General features: G+C 35.3%; 1 protein-coding gene across 4 annotated transcripts in view; it reads left to right on the top strand.

Annotated features, from left to right (window-relative positions):
* LOC131065315 (DNA mismatch repair protein MSH6) overlaps positions 1–14,889 on the top strand; it is a 123,742-nt gene that overhangs the window by 96,010 nt on the left and 12,843 nt on the right. For all 4 annotated transcript variants that reach the window (XM_057999783.2, XM_057999784.2, XM_059219522.1 and 1 more), the window contains one exon: positions 13,582–13,744. In XM_057999783.2, coding sequence (XP_057855766.1) covers positions 13,582–13,744 — 163 coding nt within the window. The remainder of the gene's footprint in view (positions 1–13,581; positions 13,745–14,889) is intronic.

The raw sequence follows: 14,889 nt of genomic DNA, 5'->3' as shown, positions 1-14,889 counted from the left end.
TCAGGCCTAAACAAAGATGAAAGAGGCTATTTGGAATTCCTTGGAAAGATTTTTGACCATCAAAGATGCATATTTTGAGCTCAAATTGGAATTTCGCTCCTGACCCTTCCAAAGGGTCCAGAGTGAAATTCTGGATAGGTCTTGTCCCTGGCTAGGTTTTTGAGCAAATTTGACCTTTTTGGCCTTGTGAGAATCAAACCAATACTGCCAAGTTGAGAAGTGGATTCAAACTGAAGGAGTTTAGATGAATTGAGGTGAAGGAGATTGGAAATTAGGCCTAAAGAGTGAATTTCGCTCCTGACCCTTCCAAAGGGTCCAGAGCGAAATTCCCAAAATGCAGTTTTTCCTTCAAAATATTGTTAAGCCAAGTCAGTGGTCAAGGTGAATGGACCCTGGAGATTGCCTTAGAGAAGGTTGATGATCAAGCAAAGGTGAGTTTTGACCTAAAAAGGGAATTTCGCTCCTGACCCTTCCAAAGGGTCCAGAGCGAAATTCCCATTCTCACCTAATTTACCCATGTGAAAGGCTAAAAAGTTGAAATCCTAGGTTTTGTTAGGTCAAAACAAGCGTATGCTCACCTTCCAGAGGATTTTGAAGTAAAAGAAATGGGGTATTTAAGGCCTAATCAAGAAAATCGCTCCTGACCCTTCCAAAGGGTCTAGGGCGAAATCCTTGGAGACACCTATTATTCACCTTTGTTAGAAGCAAGTTGCAAAATTATGATGACAAGAACATGAAAGATGGCAAATCTAGGTTGTAAGGATGTTGATTAATGAAGTAAACAAACCTAGACAAAAAGTTCAAACAAGCCTCCTCAGAGAGACCTAAACTATGAACATTCTAGTGCCTAAGGAGAATGAAGATTCATCAAACTTTGATCAATCTTTAGCATTTGCTAAGAGACCTAAACTATGAACATTCTAGTGCCTAAGGAGAATGAAGATTCATCAAACTTTGATCAATCTTTAGCATTTGCTAAGCTAGCCTAAATCTTTCCATTAAATTTGCCAATCAAACACATTTGGGAGACTAAGACAAATTCGCATGGATTAAGGCACTTATTAATTGATTAATTAATTTCCTAAGCCTTAAAATAAATAAAAAGATCAACCTTAGGCTTTGAAATTAATTTAAAAAATAAAAAAAATCACATTTTGGTGCCCAAGATATATTATTTTTACTTATTTATCAAGTCGGCCAAGCTTGTGGAGGAGTTTTATTTTATTTTATTTAAACCTTTACCAAGTCGGCCTAATGGCAAAACAAGGTGAGCGCCCTATAAAGGGAAGATGTTCTTTTGAAATTTTAAATCATTCATTCATTTTCCCTTGTGCGAACTTGAAGAGCAGATTTGGAGGTGCGAAATTGAGCAGGTTGGAGGATAATTTCCAGATTTTGGAAGATATTTGAAGGCTGGTTGAGGGCGAACTTCTTCTTGAAGGCTGATTGAAGATTGAATCCATCAAAGAGAGGACCAGAAATTCAAATCAAACATCCTTGTCCAGCAAATCCTCATTTTCCTTTATTCATTTTTCAAAAGTTGATAGCTAAAAAATCAAGGAAGAGGTATGTATAATCAGATTTTTGAAAGTTTATTCAAGATTTAGTTTGATTTTCCATAGAAATCCTTTGAAAATGTAAGGCTTGTACAATCTGATTTCAATTCTCAATTAATATTAATTTGAAAATTCATAATTCTAGGATTTATCACATTATTTTCAAATTAATATTTAGTTATTTCCTTGAAAGGACTTAAATCCCACACCTTAAGTTATTATGCTCAAACCCTAACTTTAGGCTTTTGTGTAGGTACCAAATGACGACCCCCAGTATCGGTGGATCCACTACCCGACAGGCCCTCATTAAGGAGGATCAAAAGAAAGAGGAATTGGAAGACAAGATCAGGATCATCTTTTGCAAGGAAGAGAACATCGTCACAGAAAGGCAGCGAGATCAAATGTATGCTACTATGTTCCTGATTGAGAAGACTAGAGAGCTTGAGCCTGGGTGGGAGACGACTCTTCTTATTGCTTTTGATCAAGTCCTTCACTTGGAAGAACGAATGAAGAATCTTTCTGAGATTCCCATTGTTGAGATTGAGGGAATTGCGTCCAGATTCATTGAATATGCTAGAAAAGAGCATAGGAAAGGGAACAAAGTTCTAGATGAAAAGTTGTTATAAGATGATGTGGCAGCTTAATTCCTATTGGTCTATGTCTCCTCGTTATTTGTGCCAATTTTTATTGGCTATGGATTAATAATGTTTATCTAAATGGGGACTTTTTTGTAACAAACCCTAATTAGGGTTTAGGTGTCAAAATCTCAGCCATCGATCTTCTTTTGATCCGGGCCGTTCATTGTATTTGAGGATGCTATTTAAGCCCTCACTCATTCCATTTTGAAGGGTTAGAAAGGTTAGAAAAGTTAGAAAGTTGGAGAGAAGCAAGTTTAATTTTGTTAGTAGCAAAGAATCGAGTAGTGAAGAGAGAAAGTTGAACAATTGTTGTTTATTTGGCTATGATATCAATGAAATATTGAAGTTATGGAGTTTTGTTGCAATCCTTGTGGCTACTTTCATGGTTGTTTATCTTCTTGAATCACTCTTAGTAGAGATAGCATTTAAATTTTAAGTTTGAAGGACGAATGTTGTGCCTGATCTTCGATAAGACTCACATTCCAAACCACTAGCTTCTTATTGATTGTAAGAACACCTTGTGTGGTCAACTGGAAACATTAAGATTGATTAAGAGTTCAATCATCATTAGAAGTATTGATATGTATCTCCCTGATAGTATCTATCTCCTTGGTGATTTGAAAATCGTTGAATCCCCTTAGAAGATTGCACCAATTCCAGTGGAGTTGTAATCCTTTGGCGATACTGAAATTGTTAAAATCTTATTAAGACCAGTCCTCATTAAGTCACTCTTAGGATTAGTTTAAGTATCTCTTCCTCGAAACCTTTATCTTTTGATCTTTTTTGAAAATCTGTTAGTATTAGGAGAATCCTGTTTCCTCATTTGGAAGGTAGTTGCACGAACAAGCTTTCTTTGAAAGTACGTAAGGCCCCTTGAAAAAACAGTAAACACAACGACCACTGGTGCTTATCCGTGAGTAGAGATCCTACAAAGCAGAACCTTGAAGTCCTTCCGATTGATCCTTTTTGCGATATCTTCAGCATTCGGAGACTTTACTCAAGAGAGGATAAGATACCTCTAGGTATTTTATTCTATGTTCGGTCGTGTACAAAATACACATCAACACTACCATACTGCTATCTCTGAAGTTTATATATTTGTTGAAGCGCCACAAGCAGGGGAGGTGATTAATAGATTTGAAGACATTTTTATATTAGTTGTTGCTTCGTACTATCTGCAATTAATAAGACCTGTTGGGAGGCTGTACTGCTGAATCGCTGTTGTCTTGGTTATTTTTAACCTGCAATCTCATTTCCAATACTATCTGCATCATATGAGAGTGATAAATTGCATTTTTGAATGCTGTTGCAAATTTCTGGTTTATTTCAAAAGTCAAACTACAGCCATACAACTGCAATAAACAGGGGCATTTAGAAGTTTGTTGCTTCAGTGATCAGAATTAACAAGGATATCAAGGTTTCAGTCTATATAGTAGCTGTTATCAGTTCATATGATATAATTTGATGGTATTACCATTATATCAGATTTTGGCATTATATCTTTACTATTTGGTGATTGATTTGGGAGTTGTCTGCAGTAGTTATACAGTGGTATTTGTTGTAGATTGCAGCCTTAGTTCAATCTTCATCATAATCTCAAACCAAAGTTGCATGGACATGCATACCTCTATTTTCAAGACCCCTAATCTGAATACAGTTGGATACATGTGTCCTCATTGATCCAATGTGCTTGCGGGTTTGAACATTAGGGTTGATGCTGTTTGCACTTTGCATTCATGCCAAGTAACTTAGTGCTCTAGATTGTGCTTCAGATCCCTGTTGGGCTAGTGTGTTTGCGGGCTCACACCCTCTCCGCCTTGTTGGGTTGCTGTGCTCACGGATCTGGATCATTCATGTTGATACTGTGTGTTCATATCCAGGGATGCGGTCCCTTCTCACCAAGCGATATATAAACACACACACATACACATATATATCTCTATATATAAATTATAATATACATTTAACTCTTAACTATTATTTATTATTAATACTTAATTTTTAATATATTTTTTAATTATATTTAGATTTATATGTTAAAATAAATAACAATTATTTATTACTGAAGTTAAATTATATTTAATTTAATTTAATTTATTTTTAAATTTAAATCTAACTTTTAAAGTACTAACTATTTTAAAATTTTGAAATTTAAATATTTAAATCAACTCATTACATTACATATTAATAAAATTATAAATATTCACTAAAAACTAAATGCAAAACTTTATAATCATGTTGTGGAGGAATGGGCAAGCTGCAATACAATAGCTGTGAGAATATAGAGCAATCTTCTACTATAGTTCGTGAATGGTGTGATTGGTTGGGATAGCTTCTATGGTTGGATTGGAGCCTACACACTACCAAATGAAATGATTCATCACTTATGTGGATTGGGATTGGCGGATGTAGTTGGGATAGATCTTGTAGGGTTCCTTTGTCCCCATTGTTCTCATCAGCAAGTTCATTTCCGTTTCAATTGCCATATGTGATTGAAATCAAACGGCTAAAAGCTGAGGATGGAAGGAACTTGTATGGTGAAGAATTTTACATGCTTTTATGTAGAAATATCACAAATTTTTAGAATGTCAAATTTTGTGTATGGGTGGGCATGGTTTCTAGGCTATATGTGGCTTGTGTTATATGCATATTTGTGTTAGATGTGTTGGTACACTGTAATGACCCCTTGTCAGCAGTAATCAGTTCAGTTGACCGTTAGCCTATTCGGGAGACCTGTAGGCTAGTTAGGAGCAGAAATTAGGGTTTCCTAATTTCTAGGAGGATGTCTTGGCAATTTTGGTGGCTTACATGTTGGAGTTTTACATGCATAGCAAGTAGTGGAGTATGGTAAACTTACTATTTTTGCAAGTGGGGGCGAGGATAACTCATTTCTCTAGGTTTTTAAAGAGCTTCGCGATGGTGTGACATGTAATTGGATTTGAAGACTTTTCCGGTCTTAGTATTTTTAGTAAGTTGCGATGGCTGCTCAAAATGTGGTTAAAATCACTTTGGAAACACTTACTATTTTTAGTAGTATGCTATTTATTGTAAGTACTATTTTTGGCAGGTTTCAGTGGCCCAATTCAAAGGCTATTTCTGGCAGGGCGGTATTCAGTACTTTTGGCCCTCAACTCACTTTGGCGGTTGCTCAGTTCATGGGAAAAAGTATTTTAATATTTTATTTATTGTCCCCCTTTTGCCTAGGCGTGTGACTTATGTAATTCAGGTTATGACTTGAGGGGTCAACTTGGTGATTTTAGTATTATTTTATGAGTTAAGGTTGGGCGCCCACTTTGGAAATATTCCATTAAAGATTTTATAATCTTTGCAATGTGAAAACGATTGTTAAGTTGACATCCCTTCTGAAGGAATTATATGACTTTAGCTAAAGTCAAATATTATTTTGCTTGGGTGTCCAAGATGGCATTGGATTTCATTTCATTTGGAGGGAGTTGAATTTGAATTTGAGGGGAATTTGGGGAGATTATACTCCCCATTTGGGATCCATGAATATTTGCAACGAAGTGCCGCCAAAATGTAGATTGATTGCTTCGAGGAATGCATACCTCCTAGCTGGTTCTTTGTTGAAAAAATATGTAGCAACAGTTGGATGATTCTAACTGTTCTGATATCTAATTGGCCTAATAGCCTTAGACATCTGTATGATAAATTCTTTTATTCCTATCCTTGATCGTACTTCACTGTATATGCTCCATAATCATCTATATGACAATCGGATTATACATATCGTCAATTATATGTATAATCGGTAATAGTTTATATTACCGATTATACATAGCATTGATTATATTTGTATATCGATTATCAAGAGCGATGATTAAATGTTTATTAAGTCATAGTATCGGTCACACTAATTATATCGATTACTAATTTTTTGATTAAACATTGTGTATATCGACAATTATCAATGGTCATTGTTCCACATAGGAGTCACGACTCTTTGTGGAACCATATTGATTCCACATAGAGCCGTGACTCTATGTTGACCATCGAGAGTATATATCTCGACTCTATTCCATTCGATGGGAGATATACGAAGTTGTTATTATAAAAAGAGCAGTTGATGTCATTGTGCATACAGAAGTGATCTTCAATACAATAAGTTGTGATATTATACAGAATATTGTGTGACATAAATAATATAATCTGAACTGTGTAATCAGCTTTAAAGGAAATTCTGATTCATACATACTACTGTGCATAATTCTGTACTACATTATAATTTAAGAATTTGCTATATATAAATCTGATCCACTTTAACATTCTTGGCTTCTTTCTTGAGAGTTCATTGTTGTAGTGACATTTGATGTTTTCTGATGTGTTTTGGGGCGTTTGTGAGTTTTCAGGTTGTTGGTTGATTATAGAGCTGAAGTGGTTTTTCCATCATCAGTCTAAGAGGGAATTTTTGTTGCTTCTAGGTATTCTCTCTTTATTTTCCCAAGGCCTAGGCGATCCTTTTTGCTAGTTTTCAGAGGTTAATTCGTAGTTTTGAATTTTATATTGTAAATTGCCCTCCTTCCCAGGCCGTGCCTTGTTTGTGGCTGTCTTGGAAGGCATGCATTAATGGTTTGATCAGATTTGCAGCTGGTTGTTGGTCTTGGCTTGGATGCCTCCTCTCTAGAGTTCATTTGCACTTAGGTTTAAGTCTTCCCGTGGAGTTTTGGAGGAGTTATGAACATTTTAGTGTGCTTTTATGTTGCTGGTCTGTATTTTCAGTCTGCTGGTTAGGTATATCAGACTTAGAGTTTGGGGTTTGGGGGTTGTTTTTTTGGTAGAGAGTCTCTTGAGACTTGAGAAATACATTGAACATCATTTTGCAGTTGTTGGGCAGCAATACCTCTTGATTTACAATTCATGTTATGTATTGTAATGGTGATTAGTAGTACTAACAACAAACTACATTCTGAATTGTTCTCAACATCCACTGAATAAGTGGAAGTGGCTGGCTTCACCGCTTATCTCTATTTCATTTTGTACTCCTGTCCTCCTGATGAATAAGTGGTTTAGTAGATAGTTTATTATTTCCAGTCCTCCTGCTGAATAAGTGGTTGAGTGATTGTCTTGTGTAGCTTTAGTGTTCTTGGATTTGTAATTGGCTGGTTATCTCGCCAAGTAGCTGTTAATTTCCAGTATTTCTTTATCCCGCTGAAAAGTGGAAGTGGCTGGTCTAACCGCCAATATGTATTGCTCTCAATATTTGATCATGCTAATGCTAATGGGTGAAATTATTGTGTGTAAAAATTGAAAAAATTGTGGGGGACATTTCATACACGTACAAAGGGAGGGGGGTCATGTATATTTCAACCTTGTCTCAAGCGTATCATCTCTTATTCTTTTATATGGATTTTTTTTTGATTGTTTGACTAAATGCCTACATTCAAATTATTGGACAATTGTTTGTCATAATTCATGATTGGATTATTGAAACTATTTATAGCTTGTCATTCAAAAGTGTAATCATTTGTGTGGTTCTCTGTTAGTTTAGCTTGAATTTGTAAGTATGGATGGCAATGTGTAATGTCCCCATTTTAGCAGACATGGTTTTTTGGGTGATTCGCCTATCATTCTGACCCTCATAGGCTAATGAGTATGGATAGAGAGTCTTCTGAGGCTTGTATCGTCTCCAAAGTTCAGTGTGTTTCGATCTGGCTTTCATTTGGTATCATTTGGACTTCATTTGCTATACTTACTATTTATAGTAAGTTTGAGATGTTAGAGATGGACCCCTTCTATTTTTAGTAAAGGGGTATGATCATATGCAACTTCATCATGTCAGCTCCTAGTTCAGACGACGTTCAAAAATGTTGAGTATTAATGGATATATTAATGTTTATTTAGTTTAAATAAACATTAATGTTTTGAGCTTATATTATTAAGTTATAATATAATTTTATATTATAACTTAAGTAAGGGTCCAAGTATCATTAAAGGGGACCATTTAATTAATTAATTGTGGCTCTTTTACGAAGGTGAAATATTAAATGACAAAGTGAAAATATTATATCATTAAATGTCATTTAATATCATTAATTGATTTAATGCCTTATTGGAGAAAATCAAACCTTCATGGGAAATATATATAAGGCTTTTGAAAAGAAGAGAAGGGAGATTGGTCATTGTTATTTTTTATGAGAAGACTTGTCTCTTGGCTTTGGAGAAGAAGCTAGGGTTTCTGCAGCTTGTCCAGAGTATCGGCATTGGAGAACGTGAAGACTTCATTGCATCAGCAATCTGAGGGTGTGAGATATTCATCTGAAGTTGCTCCTAGGGTTGGCTTCATCCAGAAGTTGACATTGTGCTGATTGGAGATTTATTTTCAAATTTTTTGGCGTAGCTAAGGGCATATGTATATGGCAGACTGAGAACATCATACAAAGGGTTTATTTGCTGCTACAGTGTCGTGCTACAGTAAATGCTACAGTACCTTGTCAATTTTGTGGTCTTTGTGGAGACCAAATTGGAGATGTTTGTTTAGATTTATGATGAAGATTGAATAAGGAGTCTTTGGTTGCTTCTTCTACATTCTGCAAACCCCTGTAGCTGCCTTCATCACCTACAGATTGGGCTCGATTGATATTCCAGGTGACATTCAACATTGATCAGCCACTTAGCTTTCATGCCAATTGTTTGCTTAAATGCCTAATGGCTGTAGGTGTACTTTGGGATGCATGACAAGTGTTTGTCTTAATGTCTACTAGCTGTACTAGTTAATTTCAGTCATTTCATGTGTGTGTAAGCTCTAAAACAGCTAGCATATCATTTCTATAACAACTTTGCATTGTTAGAAGCTTTCCATAACTTCATTTGCAGCCTACAAACCCAAAGAAGACAAATAAAGAATTCACTACAGCGGCTTCAAACATTGTATGCCAAGTGTTTGACAATATTCCTTGGGGTTCAATAAGCGAAATAGGGTCAGATTAGCCAAGACAATGACACAAAGAGAGTTGAAAGTTTAAATTTTTTGTACCACATACATTGTAGAACTATAAGGCTTGTTGTTAGTAAGTTAGTGTCCCAATCACCATATGCTTTCACATCACTTAGAGAATCTCTTCTCAATGCATTATATGAGTTGCTTTCCTTGTTATCAATCCAAAGACATTTGAAAACCTATTATAACACCATGTACCATACATCTATTGCTATACCTTATCCACATCTTGTCACAACAATATGCAACTTGCGACCTTGTGTGTTTTTACAATGCCACAAACTTGTATTTATGGACACAAAGCTCATATGAAACCACCTAGTGGTTTGAAAAAACAATGGGTGCAAAACCATGGGCGATGAGCCTTCATATTCCACACATGTTTCTTCGTGTGTTACAAATGAGTCCTCTCATCTCACATATGACTTCATATTTCACTAGTGAATACAAATGTCCAAATATTACTCTTGAGATCCCCCAATAGCCTCCTCACACTCCAAGCCATCCGATGTGGTTATCCCTTTGAATGCCTTGTCTGCTTGCTTGTCCTTTTGTGCACTCCAATTATGTTTGGAAAATCAATGTCTTGTGCAAAATTACACTAGGACAAATCAAACTAACCAAGTGTGGCATTCCATTCCATAAGAACCACAACTTATAACATTTGATGTTATATACATTTCTTATATACATTTCTAACAACAATGATACTATAATTTCATTATGCAAGGTGCACAACACACTTATTCCAATAATAACTTGGAATCATTACCATAAATGAACAAGGAGCCTATATCAAATATAGTTTTTCTTCTTACCAAAAATGTATAAATTACATTAACATGTCATACAATAATATTTAGTAATTAAATAACTAATTAAGGCGATCAAAAGAAAAGAAGAATAGTTGATTTCATAGTCCTCAGGCTTGAAAAAATTGACTTTTTTGGTAGCGCAATTTTGTTGGAAATCCTTAATTTAAGAAAAAAAGGGCTAAAGTTTCTATAGGAATTGGAAAATCTAGACCAAATTGTGCAAATCTGGCAGGTCCAACAAATCTGGATTTGAATCAAATCCATCCAGATTGGGTAACTATGTTTGATTTTCAAATCTTTGTTTGAACCATCTTTATATAAGATAGGTGGCACAAGGTTGATACTCATTGGCATTTAACATATACCTATTTTTAAGATACCTAAGCTAGTTAAACATCTCAATTATACCATCCAAACAATTTCTTGCTCAATTAATGTTTCCTTTCCTTCTTCAAGGATCTACAATAGCTTAATTTTTTGAATGTCATGGAAGTTTATTATGTTCTACACTCGACAAACTTGATATGAAGGCTTCCTACCTATGTTTATTTTGGTCTATCAAGTATGCACAACTGATAACAGTAATATGAAAAATTTCAAGGTGAGTTCTACATTGAATATAAATTGCATGTTTACATAATAGGAAATATATCATTTATTTTGGAAAAGTACTATGAGAGGAAGATTTATTTGGATTCTCAGAACACGCTGCAACAGAAGACAAGAGCCTGCCACTAACTCTGCCACTTGAGATGAGTCTGCCACCGACCCTCCCAGAAACTGCAGAACTTCTGGAGATACCCAAAACAACACCAACCGTCCAACTTGATGTTGGAGAACTGTCCCTCCCTGTAACCAGAGACACACCAAGAACAGTTGTCACGATTTTGAGGAAAAAATCGACAAACCCTCCAAACTATTGCAGATGAGCAAGATGCTCGAAAATAGACTGCAAGTAAGAGACTAGTGCAGATGTTCGCACAACTCCAGGTGCGACGAAAAACAAACTGCAGCAAAGTACAATTTTTGAGGAAAAAATCGTAAACCCTATAATTTTTTTTACAAAGACAAAAAATATTTAAAAACCCACAGATAATTTTTTAGGACAAAATTATTAAAACCCACAGATTTTTTCAAGGGAAAAAATATTAAAACCCATCAGAATTTTTTTTAGGTCAAAAAATATTAAAAACCAAAACAAACATCGATGCCCATAAGCCATCTTCATGCTTTTCGAGGCATGAAAAACGAGGTACTGAGAAGATGCTAAGTGCACAAAACCTGACTGCCTTCCAACATCAAGTTGGTCAATGACGCCATCTTGCACGTTTCCCAATGCACAGAAAACGAAAAAATTGAGAAGAGGCGCTGGCACGGAATTCAAAATATTCGAATCCCAATGCAAAAACAGAGGTAGATTCAAGTACAAACTTTAAAAAAAATGAAGTACGAATTGCATGAATTTCAAGAAAAAAACTGGCTGACCCAGAAAAATCTGAAGACAACCCATAAATCCTTGCGAAAAACCCAAAACGAATCTGCTGTCGGAATTTGGATCCGCTGGCTTGAAAATCGAGGCACGAAAATCGAAGCACCCAGAAAATCCTGACGACGTCCCAGTTGTGATCTCGAAAAACCCACCAAGAATCTGCAATCGGAAAAAAAATTGACTTGATCTGAAGAGAAAAAACCCTAATCGAGAATGCAGATTTCTGTCCAAAAATGGCAGAAAAAAAATTGCAGGTGGGAAAAAAATTGCATTGCGTGGTTGTGTGAAATGCAAGAGAGAAGGGTTGCGGGAGAGGGCAGAAAATAGCCAGAAAACCCTAGTAGCTGCAGCCAAAACGAACTGCCAAAGTAGCAATTTCGAATAAACAAAGAAAATTTTCAAAAAAACTGTTAAAAATTCATGACGAATTTTTAATTGAAAAATTATTTTGAAAATAACCAAGGCTCTGATACCATAATACAGATGCAAAAGCATATGGATTTCAAAGAATCGATGTTGTTCAATTAATCAAAGAGACAAAGCTCCTTTAAATAGAGTTACAAAGACGATGTTTCTAAATGAAACAATTGTTAACTAGAAGCGAAATTAGAAACAACTTAAATGACCATTAATAACACAGAGAGAAAGATATTATTCTAATATACATAATGGGAAATATATCATTTATTTTGGAAAAGTACTATGAGAGGAAGATTTATTTGGAACCATGAATCGATTGATCACTTTCCTAAAATGTTCTATTGTGATTTTTGTATTCCAAAAACATATTCTAAACACAACAAAAATAAAGATGGATGTGATGCAGCTAAATTTTTTTTTTGACTTTTGTGTCCCTAGAAGCTATATCATAGATATGTTGTTTTTGACTGGTGCAATTGTGGTTTTCTTAATAGTTGTTCAGTTTTTCTATCAAAAGATAGAATATATTCGTTACTTAAAGGTTACACTCAGTCTACATTTACTCTGTAATAGACCAGAATTTTTGGTGTATGCTGAAATTATTGCTAAGGTCTTTGTCCAATTTTCCAATTCAATGTTTTTGTTACTTTTGATGTAAGGATAGAGTGCCCTGCCTAAATAGTACAACCTTTTTGTGCAGTTAAGACATGATTATTGCTTCCTTGTAGGGTAAAGGAATTCTTAACTTGTTTTCTTTTGCAGGAATATTCTAAACATTGTTGATTTGTTTCTTTACAAAGCTATGAATGTAGATTTGGCATCCTCTGCCTTTGGTAATATCCGTTTTCTTGATCACGTCATATTGCCCTTGCCATCTTAAGCTCTGTTTCGTCACCAAAGCCAGGTGATTGACAATCATTTCAAGCTGTCCTCCAGATAGCACCAATTGGCTCATTTTCTACAGCTCTTCTTCCCTCACTAGTAATAGAGAAAGCCCTTTAACCTGGAACACTGCAAAATCGAGTGTTTGCAAGGAAACAATTTACCCAAGTCAGGGGTCTTGAGAATAAAGAAACACCAAAGCTGCAGAAAACACGAAACACCATTCCAGGTTCTTGCAAGAAGATTACCTAGCATGTATCTACATGCAACCATCATACATGCACATTCATTGATACACAGGCATCAAGTTCTCTTCACAACAAGCGTACACTGAACATCCTCTTAGTAAAACATGATGCTCATTAGGTCAATATTGAACTAGGTCATCACCAAAAGTAGATTGAAGCAAAATCTCAAGCAAATATGTCAGTCTGGTGTACATGCATCAGTATGGAAGCATCAATGCTCTTGAGAAGTAGGCAAAAGCTCGTGTAGGTCTCACAATCTGGTGTGTATGCAAGCATCAGGTTTCCATGTTAGAGAATTCTTCTTCTTCTTCAACAATCCATCTACAAGTTTAAAATCCACACTCTCACCAACCTCACCAATCATTCAAAATATAGACAATCATGTAAAGTATGTGGCTATCGAAAAGTGCCCAGTTGCTTATGCTACATATTGTGAATTTAGATATTTTGAATACAATTTAATTAAATTGCATCTGTTAAATATGCTTTTAAAGTACAATTGCATCATGGCATTTGATTTCTTATATGTTGTAGCATGAGCTGATTGAACCATTTTATTTCTTTAATGGTCTATTTAGGGATACCGTAGGTTCTGGACGCCAAAGATAAAAGAGCTATTGCAAGAACTTTCTGATGCACAAATTCAAAGAGAGGCATCCTTGAGGGGCATATTACAAGGTTTAGTTAGACAATTTTGTGAACATCATCACGTTTGGCGATGCATTGTTAATTTGGTTGCAGGTTTGTCTCCATTGTCCTCATTTCTTTTTTTTTTAAATTCCATTTACTCTCATTATATGAGAAAATTTTTAATGCTTGAGAAATTATTTACTTGTCTAATTAGAAATAAGTATAGGCAATTCACTCACAGGACAAATCAGCTTAAGTATTGTTCTTGAGAACATCCTTTCCATGTTCATACTTCCAATTTAGACATATTTTCAATGGATGTTAACAGTTTGGAAAGTTTGGTCTTGTGGAGACTCAGTTTTTTTAATTTTTATCTTGTTGGCTAGGTTGTATCACATAAAATGTACAGATGAGCAAGTTGATGTTGTATTATATACCTTGCTGCAACTAATTTTGAGTTTTGATTTCTTATAAAAAATGTTCTATTCTATCTAATCAAATAAACATGATACGGAGGGAATTTTTCCTTGAGAAACCTTAGGTGTGGCTATGGGCCATGTTTTTTATATGGCATTGGATAAGCTTAAAGCTCTTTTGTAAGATTTGTAAACATTGGTCATATATTTGAATGCCTCTAATAACCTAAAACCTTGTGTGTTCTCTAGAATGAGGGGTTGGTTTATTGTCATGAGGAGGAGTTTAACTTGGTTAATGCCTTTATTAGTGCTCCTCATTACTATTACACTACAATTACCTTGGACTTGGTGTTAGAGAAAACATTATGGCAGCACATTTAAAAAGCATAGGAATGGGCTTAGGTTTGGAACACATTTACATTTACGAGTTGTAGGACATACTCAACTCCATCAAAATCCTTGGAGATATACACACCTTGATTGTCATACCTCGAAACTATAATCTTTCTACTTGTTTAATTTTCCACAAGTGCTTTGAACTCTTGAAATTTACCTAAGGCCTCATCTTTGGTTATTATGAAGTAATCCAAGTCTTCCTTGAAGAATCATCAAGAAATGAAACAAAGTAAATGTGCCTTGCCAATGAAGTTGCTAATTTAGGTGCACATACATTTGAAAGAATCTGACCAAAAATCCCTTTTGATCTGTTTTCACTACTAGGAAAGACAATTTTGGCGTGCTGGTTGAGTGTGCAACCCTTGGACACCCTAGTCTTCTCTATATTGATCTTTGGTGATCCTTACACCACTATGTCACAAGGTTCATGTTCTTGTTTGTTTT

Source organism: Cryptomeria japonica, chromosome 4, assembly GCF_030272615.1.
Source record: "Cryptomeria japonica chromosome 4, Sugi_1.0, whole genome shotgun sequence".
Taxonomy (NCBI): domain Eukaryota; kingdom Viridiplantae; phylum Streptophyta; class Pinopsida; order Cupressales; family Cupressaceae; genus Cryptomeria; species Cryptomeria japonica.
Note: the sequence above shows the minus strand (reverse complement) of the source record. Positions and strands in the feature narration are given on the sequence as shown.